Raw genomic sequence first — 10,824 nt, 5'->3', positions numbered from 1 at the left:
TGTTGAGTTGCATGCATCATTTTGTCGTTTTATCAAGCAATGAATTGCGTTGCTTAAACGCCCATTTTAGTTTCAATGTACCAAAGTGAATGATGTGCTTTGTTAGGGGTCAGGTTTTGGGAATCTTTGGCAAGTAATCTGTCCAAATCTTTCAAGACACTTTGTTGGAAATAAACTTTCAAGACTGAATAAAATGCTCTTGTTCACTCACCTGGTCCAACTCCCACTTTTGTTACATACTCCAACCATTCCCACCAAACTGATAATGATTATGGGGAAACTAGCATGTTTAACAAATTAAAATAATTGAATGTATGATACAGAGCACACCAAACATTCAATTCATAAAGACATTGACTCAGCAAACACTTCTTCATTCAAATTACCACGAATTATTTCAACCTTTATTGGACAGTTTGCCACGTTATTACTATGTACATATAACTTGGATCTGGGGAAGCATTTACAATTACTTTTCCCCGGCCAGCATCAATGTTAAGGTATCCAGTTATGAGTCGGTTCCATTTGATCATCAGAGTGAGAATCAGTATATTAGGCTGTTGTAATCACCTTCGTTGGGGTTCCTTATTGCAGTATAGCACAAAAACTGCAGTTCCTATGAGACTCGTTCCGAAATCAATGGGACGAAAAACACCCAATGACACGCCATATGGTACAAACATAAATCTAATTGTAACTGTCTTTAACTATAACACCACCTCTTGTGTATCATGGTCCTCAGTAGCTTCCTGCTCAAGTTCTTTTATTAGCCTTTCAATCTGCCTTCTATAAACTGGCATGAAGTGATCACTGATCATTCTCTGTGAGAGTCTAAGTTTACTATACAGAGCCCTGGAAGTTAGAAAAATCCCAATCTTAGTCTCATCTAGCTCGCTACTGTCTGAACTTGCATAGGTTGGGCTATCATCATTTTCATGGTCCGTGTCAGACTGGAGTGTAACAATGTGCATTATCTTTCCAGGAGGGAAAAATCTGTAGACTTCTTTCGTTTCTGGTACTGAACTCTGGGCTTCCTCTACTTCGTGGGTTGCTTCCTCTTCCCTTATCTCCTTTACAACATCAGTCTCCTCAACTTCAGGACCGTCATACAGCTCATTCTCCAGTTGATGCCACAACTCCACTTCACTCATCTGATCATCATATCTGTCATGGTCCATCTGACGGTCACCATGATCAACATCCACCTCAGTATCAGAACTACTTTCATTTCCACATTCAATCTCAGAAGACCACTCTTCTATAGATGAAGATACAGGAAGGTTCATATTCTTTGCATTAATCGCCTTCTTGGGAGAACGAAGAAGTGAATCGGAACTGTCAATGTTGATAGAGGAAGATGTAGGAGGACTATCGCCGTCTTTGGAGTTTGAATAAGCACTCAAGGCTCTGCGACGGGGTCCCATGCATGACCAAGAGGACAAATTAAGGTTTGGACGTGCCCATGCTGCCATACTCTTGGCTCTCTTCATCACAACCTGCAGTTTTTCAAAAGTCAGACATGGAATAGAAGCAATAGCACTGGCGCTTCTTGCATGATAAGATTGAACACGTCAACCCCCAACCATATATAGAAGACAACTAACAAGTAGAAACTCGTCCTGGTTAGGCTTATGATCCAAAGCATAAAAATTGTGTACTCTTCTGACAACAGGATTGCAACACCAATAAATCTTATTCAACACAAGAAAGAAAGACAACCAAATAAAAAGACCTTTTTGTTTTAATTTCCAACAATGGATAGTTTATTCCATCCTGCTTTCATAGACAATACATAGTTGCATGGTGAACGAAAATTGAATAGATTTATAACAGAAGGTAAAAGTACCTGGGTACCATTAGAAACTGGCTGCAAAATGGCCCCAGCCCCAGCAACTTTTGCTCTAGCAGTGGCAATCGATGGGAGGCGAGAACCTAATGCTGAAGCAGAGCGATAGACAGTACTAAGTATTCTTGTTTGTTCAATTTGATTCCTCAAGTCATTTATCCATGCTGATGCTGTCACCTGAAAATGGGAAAATTAATTTTAATACCCAAATGATGTAGAATGGCAAAATGAAATTTATGAACTGCAAACATTCATCATGCAACATTGTAGCAAGTTCATCGAATTATCGAAGTTCCATTAAGGCAACCAAACCAAACCAGGAGCATTATGAATTTCAGAGAAGGAATTAAACTTCATGTGGAGTAACAGGACAGCCAATGCAAAACATCTTAGAATCTGTATAACTTCTTGTGGGACTGGGAAGATTTATAACACTGCTTTCTATAATATCCCACAATTTTTTTGATATGCAGTTTTGAGAGAACCTAAAATAGTTCATAACCATAAATGAGAGTTAAACCCACCAAATGAAGTCCTCTACACTTTCCCAGGGCCATGCATGTCTTATCAACACCTGAACTACAAGTCCTAATTACTTAAACCCACAGATATGATCAAATATTGGTCAATAAATCAGGACAAAAACATTTTCCAACACAAGATGCTAATGATCACAACCTCAGAACGCAAGTCATCTACAGAAGCAGCTGAGAATGTAGGCACCAAATCAGCTCCATTTATAATAGAAGTGATAAAACTATCACCCGACTCTGCCAACTCCCATGTCATACAAGCAGCTGCAAGGGTAACAAGATGTCAGGTTCAAGAGACTTGCTGCGTAAACCAATATCAGTTCCAAAGTGCTCTAGGATACTACTACCCTTTAGCTTATAAAATAAATTGAAGAATCATATTGACACAGAACGTGATACACTGACCTGGAGCAAATGTAACACATGTAGCGACAGACAGTTCCTTTCTCTCTCTCAACACATAAGTTAGAATTGCTGCAGTACCTCCACCCAATGAGTGCCCAACAATCTGCATAATAAGAATTTGAAAACTTATACAGTAAACAATAGAAACGTCTACTAACTATTTAAAGCTACCAAAATGATTTCATGATTTAATAAAAAAATTTGTTGTAAATTCAAGATTAATGAAGACAAGGAAGAAAAACCATGACGTGATGAGTACAATCTGCTAGCCATGCATGTTTGAACACACTATTAACAAAATGATATATTGAAATTTTAAATGATATTATGGTCTAACAGGGAAGCATGTTAGAAGGATTATTTAGTCAAAGAGCAGGGAATATTACAAAAAAAAATTAATATCTTTACCTTGACTTTATAATGAGGGTAGTGGCCAAGTGCTTCAAGGAGACAAGGAGTTGCAAGCTTTGAAATCCATCTAGCAGCAGCAACCATTCCACAGTGGGCATAACCTAAAACCAAATCTCTAACCCCCCCTTGGTGAACAACAGTGTGATGGAATGGTACTACATTTCCTGTAACAGCTGTTAGAGTATCTTTGATACTATGTGTGCCACGAATCAACAGCAAAAGGCATCTCATGTCATGATCAACGATAATCGTAAAAGCTGGTTTCAAAATCTGCATGACAAATCAACAGCAGGTTTAAACTTACGTTGTCTTTACCAAATGAATACAGATCACTGAAATGGTAGCAAGTATTACTTATTCATCAGATTCAATTGTGCGAAGCCTCCTCACCCCAAAATAAGAAAAAAAAGTCAAAAAAAGTTCCAAAATGAAACAAAAAAAAAATCTATTATCAAATTTGTATCCCATTCCACATTTGACTGGTCTAAAACAACACCCTCTGTTGCTGCAGCCTTCCATCCTTTCTCAAAAGAAAATGTATATTAACAACTATCAACAGCATAGTCAACATAGGGTACAGATACTGAACTGCTATAATTTTTTCTGAAAATTCAAACAAGACTTACTCCTGCTTTGGCTTCCCGAAGGAGGACATTTTCTTCAGTGTAGCCAGTTTCTTCTAAAAACAAGGGAAAGGGCTTCTTTGAAAAATGCCAGCACAGGGTCAACAAGTTCAAGAGATACTTAAGTTCGGCAGTAATCTCAGATCCTTTCAGCTGTACACTATCCTTACCACAGAATTCACTGTCAACTTGATAGTTCCCCTGCAAGATATATTTGAGAAACTAAATCAAAGGATCAAACTTAAATAAAAAGAAAATAAAAAGGAAGCAACAAAACCAGAAACTATATTTTTCATGTTAAAATACAGATAATGTTCTGAGTATCAACAGTCTAGCATCTAGGGGTCCATTTGGATTAGACAATAAAACAATTAACTTTTAGAAATGAGTTAGCCCAGATATTATGATGTATAGCAACTTTTGAAAACTACAGGGTCCAACCAGCCAAATTTTTTTTTTGAGGTTTGGTGACCTTGTTTGGAAAACTAGTAGGTTTTACTTCTTGATAAAAATCGATTTTCTTGGACAAAATATCTATTCCTTCCTGGGTACATCCACAGAATTCATTCCTAATATGAATCAATTCAGAACATCTTAGCCGAACAACAGATACTGTAACCATTTATTTTATACTAACCAGATTGATTTTAAAGGGCCAAAAACTCAAAATAAACATGGCCTTTATGTCCAAATTTAAGGATTGGAATACAATAATGCGTGATTATTACACAAACTACAGCTTATGTAGAGGTGAGATGAAGAAATTCAGTAGTCCAGGACTTCTGTTCAATCAATCATTATCACGTCTTCCAAGGATTGTCATATAAGGTAGAAGAGGTCGTGAACGGTCTTCTGAAGATTCATTTTTTCAGAAAATAGTCTGACCTCTAAGCTACCTTAGCCATATTACTTGCATAGTAAGTATAAACAGAAATTATATGAAAATCATAAAACTGAAGAATAATCTAATTTGTCAATTTCAAAGGGGCAATGATTAACAAGTAACAGAAGTTCAAATGCTGCAAGTCATGATACCAATCCCCTGCTGTGACGTTGAGAAGGCTCAAAAAGTAAAATAAAACAAAACTTATAAAAAGTGTAAGGAATACTTCAGAGATAATATAAACTATAACTGTTATCAAAATTTAGGATTACTTCCTTAGAGACCATAATTTTTTTTTATTGAGATGGGAGGCATTAACTATTCAATCATCAATAACTTTATTTATACATGAAAAAGGCATTAACTATTCAATCATCAATGATTTTCTTTATACATGAAAAAGGAATTAACTATTCAATCATCAATAACTTTATTTATACATGAAAAAGTTCAACTAAATCACATAACTTTCTTCACCGGTGCCATTTTCTTTCCCTTTATCCCTGTTCACATTTCATTCATCAATTACAGTGATTTGCAATCCATTAAGAGAAATATGTCTGTTGCATGTTAAGTGCAGGTTGCAAATACCATTTCTGATCAAGTATAGTTTTACCTAAATAATATGCACCTGGAATTCAAACTATATACTATATTCAACTTACTGATTAAATGCATCCAACGTTACATATAGATAAAGAAAACGCCACAATTTTTGCCTTTTCAGCTGCTTCAAATTAGGACACCAATAAAAAATAAAAAATGTACGCATTGCCATTACCTGCCTCTTGAGCAGAAAGCTGATACCAAACGCCAAGTCCCCAATTGGCCATTTCCCAAGCGTCTCCGAATACGTGAACCTGAGAGTCTCAGATAACGTTGAAATTGTCTCTAACCATGTTCCAGGGGCTTGGATTAACGGATGAGAAACACGAGCACTACCTAATGGCGTATCAGTGGTCGTTTCACTTCCATTTTCTTCAACATCTTCATCTATCGCATCCTGAGTCTGCAATTTCCGATTCAATGTGTAATACAGAAGGGCAGCTGCACCAGCTGCAGTAGCCATGGTTGCAGTTGCCATGATTTTACTATCCCTATAACAACACAAATCGCAGAGGGAGAAAAAAATATCATTACAAACGGATTCACAACAGAAAACTGTGATAAAATTTCCCAATATAAGGCAACTTCAAATCCTTAATTTTCTATTCTATATGATCAAAAGTTATTTTATTGGGATCATCATCAACCATGCAACGCAAATTAGATAAAATAACAAAGCAAAAACAATTGCGTTAAATTCGACAATTTAAGCTGGAAATTGAAATAACGATTCGTTCGATTGATCAAAAACAAAATCAGAAAATCATGATCAAATGAATTAGTTAAACAAAACAAAAATCGGAGCAACCTGAAGAACATGAAGACACACCGAAACCCAAAACCCTAAAACTCCCAAATCAGTAAAAAAAAAATTGATAAAAATAGAGAAAAGTGTAGTACAGGAATGAACGAACCTGAATAATGTGATTTTGGAAGAATTTGAAGGGGGAAATAGTTTGGTTACGAAGGAACCATAGATTGTACCGAAGCCTCTTAGTTCTTACGATGTGTGTTTTTATTCTGTTAGGTAATAATAATAATAATAATTAATAACTTAACAACAATAATTGTATAATGCTTGAAATAATACTATAAGGAATTTTAATAATAATAGAAGGTTTGCGCAGTTTTCTTTGAACCCGGACGAAGCAACCAGAAATTAAGAATAGTTTTAATTTATTATGTATATATATGTTTTCTAATTACGTGTTTAACGGACACGTGGCGCGTAAAGATGGACTGAAAACAGACCACGTCAATGTAGTGTCAGATGATAAGTTAGACCCCGAAACTGATCCTTTATTACTAATTAGTAGTTAATTATAACAAAATTTTAATAATTAGTAGCAGTTAAGATTGTTATTAGGACCTGTTCAATTATCACTAATTAGTTGTTAAAATTGTCCAGTTCAAAATATTGTTTCAAATTTCAGACCCTATCGGGTTCCCTGTTTCAGCCAAGTTTTGTAGATCCGCTCCTCTCATACGTGTTTTATTTTAAAAAGGATTGATATGATTCTAATTTTTAAATTTTCACAGGAAATTAAATCCGTTTACGTATCAATTTTGATGGATTTTATATTTCAAATTTTTTAAAATTAATAAATATAGTCTTTCTAGTTTATATTAATTTCTTTTATGTCTTAAATGACTTTTTAAAATTAACATTTGACAATTTTTGAATTAGTGGAAAGGAAAAATAATTAAATAAGTGTTTTCTGGAAAAAAAAGTGGAAAAAGTGGATTTTAAATATAATTCAATCAATACAAAATCAGCTTGTATGATATAACGACGACTTTCAACCAAAAAAAGAAAGAAAAACAGTTAAAAAATGTTTACGTGATTTATGAAAGTTACAAAATTCAAAATAAACAAATAAAATAAAAAATTTAGTTTAACACTAAAAATGTCAAACATGTATTATATAATCTCTCTATTAAAAGTTATAGTTGGAGATAATAATTTTGATCAAATAACAACCTGTATAAAAATAAACACAAGTAATATATACATGTTGATATACTACTATCAAAATAAAAAATACAACACCAAAAAAGTATAAAGTTATAACCTAGGAGAAAAAAAAAGAATATTGAAAAGAGAAAAAGAAAATACAAGTAATGATAATCACGTATTTTAGTATGCACATTAAATAAGACAAACGTGTATACTATATGACTAAAATTAATAATAAATATTTCTTTTAGATTGAGTTTTTGAAATGAAAATCTTTGGGCTGGGAGATAAGTTTAATATATAAACCATGTTCTAGATTTCCAAGAACTAGATAATTTAAATTACCATATGAAGATTATTTTCAATTATTGGAAATTTCCTTTTATTGATATTAAATGCAAAGATAAAAATAAAGTATAACGAATTAAAGGGTATTACACTAAAAAATTATATTTAATAGGAATATAAATCAAATAATTTATGAACATCGTTATTATTTACCTTTTGCTATTTAGAGAAGAAAATGATGTTTTCCATTGCCTTAAAAAAGAGTTTCACATGAATTAAAAATTAAAACTTCCGATAATTTATAAATATTTGTTCTTTTTCTAAAAGAATTTATAATAATCAAAGTGGAAAATATATCTGGATTAAAAAAGTGCATTAAAAAACGAAAATAAATTTCTTGAAGGAATATATCTGGTAAAATAAATAAGAAAAACGCAGAAAGAGGCTGAGAGGAAAAAAAACAGTGCAAATAGAATCCTTCAAAAGAAATGTGTATATAATGTTTTGATTAATTCAAATGACACTGTATAGCATATAAAAAAGACGAAATAATAATAGAGAATGAGCGCTTGGGCTATTGGCCCAGTTTAGGAGAATTTTTTAGTGTTTTTTCCTCCACCACTTCACTTTTTTTTTTCTTCAATCCCACATTTTTCATGTTTCCAAAATTATCCCTGCATTTCAATATGTTCCTACACTCCACTACTCTTTTTTTTTCTAAAGATTTCGAAATTTGTGAAAGAATTCAAATCTTCAACAAGTTTTTGAAATTATTTTTAACAAATTTTGTAATATCCCAAAAATACAGTATACAACCATATAAGAGAATAACCACATACTAATAATATTACAGATTAATCTTACAAAATATAATACGTACAATTATGGTCGAACGACCTTACAAACTAGCAGGGAGTCAAAACTGTACAATGGCTACAACTAAAACGAACGGTTTACAAAATAAACTTATACCGAACGCTACCTACAAAAGAAGAGACCAACAACTGACCGAACGGTCCTAAGGTTCAGTCTTCACTTCCACCTCTTCCAGTGCTTCTTCCAACAACTCTTCTCCTTCTGCTCACATCCACACGGATGATCATTGCAACGGGACAAACAACCGAACGTACAACACAGACAAGACAATAAATAGGGTAAGCTTATATAATTTAATTAATTCAATAAAAACATACGATTTTCATGATTAAATCAAACAACAACCAAATCATAATTCATACATCATGGCATGTAAAGAATGACCACTTGACTCTGACTGTCCAGACTGTATGAATTCTGTGTAGCTACGACGTTTGTGCACCCGGGTGATGTACTAACTGGGATACCCTCAACAGCTGCCACCCGAGGTTAATCTGTTCCGTCCAAGTTAACCTTATGGACTAGGACCTCCGCCCATTCCCACACATGACTTACTCCTCTCTACGTGAGAGTGAGTAATCACGGAATATCAGGATAAACGCCCGCTAAACTTTACCCACATTCATACTTTACCATTCAATAACCACTTTCTCAGATATTCCTCCCTGGAATACTCTTTCATAACTAAACTATTTCATTCGTATCACATTTCAAATTCCCTTATACTTCATCATCAATATATTCAACTGAAATAAGATCACACCTTTTCATCATAGCACAAGTCCGAATGGAATAACACTACTTAGAAACTAACATGACCGAGCGCTATTTACAAATTGATCCGCTTCAATGAACTGACCCTTAAGAGTCCAAACCGAACGCCACGAAGCCTAGGCCAAGTACTAAGACTCTAGGCCGAACAACATTTAGAGACCGATACTGTTTGACACTGAATACTATTAACAAACCGAAGTACTATGAAGAAAACGAACGTTATTGAGTTTAGCCGAACGCTCTTATTTTAAAAACGGTAATGATAGATTACTGAGACGAGACCGAGCGCTTGGTTTAAGACCGAACACTGTAGAAACCGAACATTATTGAACGAGCGCTGGTTCAAGACCAAGCACTTATCAAGAACGAGCGCTACTGAGACCAAACGCTTGGTCCAAGACCGAGCACTACTGAACTTAAATAAAAATGAAGGAATATATATATATATATATATATATATATATATATATATATATATATATATATATATATATATAGACACACACACACACATACACAGTTACGCCACACTTATTTTTAATGAAAAATAACGATAACATCTACGACTTTAAGTATTATAGAATACATTAACTAAACTGTTTAGGAAACTTAAAGAAGAACTATACTTAGACCGAACGCTCATTTACATATAACTAATAATATAAAATGATCGTCATTAACTAAATTCTCTACAGAATACGAACTTGGTTTTAGACGAACACTCAAACGAAAACAGAACAGTCAATACTGACTCTCGGTTACAGTTTACATAATTCTGCAGAGTATTACAAAGTGACTCTCAGACAATATCCCTAAAGCATGAGAATTCAGTTAAGACCCTACACTTCCATGAAGAATCGAACGATCACAAATGACGCTCGACCACAATTACAGAATTTACTCAGAATACTGCAGTTTGAAGATCAAACCCTATTTCCACTCAATTCACACCATTTATCAATCATCCACCCACACATCCAAACATGCAGTAACACAAATATTTCATATTCATCAAATATTCAAACAAAGTATCATACAAGCATACAATCATTCAGAACCAGAATCTTAATCAAATTATATAAGCTTCCCTTACCTCTAATGTAGCCGAACGCTCAATGATGCAAGTTATAGCTCACCACTACTAGAGACCTTAGTGTTCTACAGTCACGCTTTAAGAAACGGCTTGAAACCACAACTTGATCGGTTTAAACGAAAGCCCTTGACACCGGTAGAGTTCAAACGGTGCCTAAGTGGTGATCGGAAGAAGAAAGGATGAGAATCCTTAGAGAGAAGGTGGAGATGGTAGAGAGAAGGAGGAGATTCATAAGGTTGAAGATGAAGGGTGCATGCAAAGAAGTGGCACGAAAATTTGAAAGTTTGTTTTACTCCTACCGTGAAAACCGATCGTCCAATCTGCATCACACACCTATCTTTCACTTTCTGAATTTCAGACACCCCTTTCACTTATACATGTACTACATTAAGTTAGGGTTTTTATGGGTCTGACAAATTTCAAATTTTATTGAAAAAGAATCTTTTAATGAATTTCGAAATTTATTAAAAGATTTTTTTTCTTTAACGAATTTCGAAATTTGTTGAAGAATTTTTCAAAAGATTCAAAA

The 10,824-nt window shown here is 34.1% G+C and overlaps 1 protein-coding gene across 1 annotated transcript; it reads right to left on the bottom strand.

Moving 5' to 3' along the window:
• Positions 1-358: 358 nt before the first annotated feature.
• LOC148191514 (uncharacterized) lies at positions 359-6,446 on the bottom strand. Its single transcript, XM_047324657.2, has 8 exons — positions 6,222-6,446; positions 5,483-5,798; positions 3,822-4,019; positions 3,193-3,465; positions 2,785-2,887; positions 2,525-2,643; positions 1,847-2,023; positions 359-1,496 (listed from the first exon to the last, which is right to left on the bottom strand). The coding sequence occupies exons 2-8, from the start codon at positions 5,783-5,785 to the stop codon at positions 708-710; spliced, it is 1,962 nt and encodes a 653-aa protein (XP_047180613.2). The 5' UTR covers positions 5,786-5,798; positions 6,222-6,446; the 3' UTR covers positions 359-707.
• Between the last annotated feature and the right edge of the window lie 4,378 nt (positions 6,447-10,824).

The sequence above is a fragment of the Vigna umbellata genome, chromosome 11, assembly GCF_029865625.1.
Source record: "Vigna umbellata cultivar VRB3 chromosome 11, Vumbellata_1.0, whole genome shotgun sequence".
NCBI lineage: Eukaryota > Viridiplantae > Streptophyta > Magnoliopsida > Fabales > Fabaceae > Vigna > Vigna umbellata.
The sequence above is the reverse complement of the archived record's forward strand: the minus strand, read 5'-3'. Positions and strand labels throughout refer to the sequence as shown.

What these genes read in the sequence shown, in the direction of transcription:
- LOC148191514 (XM_047324657.2), bottom strand. Translation starts at nt 5,785, where the DNA reads ATGGCAACTGCAACCATGGCTACTGCAGCTGGTGCAGCTGCCCTTCTG. An exon ending in TTCGGGAAGCCAAAGCAGGA is followed by an intron (nt 3,466 to 3,821) that starts GTAAGTCTTGTT and finishes TTTGTCATGCAG; the next exon opens with ATTTTGAAACCAGCTTTTAC. An exon ending in ATGTGTTACATTTGCTCCAG is followed by an intron (nt 2,644 to 2,784) that starts GTCAGTGTATCA and finishes TTACCCTTGCAG; the next exon opens with CTGCTTGTATGACATGGGAG.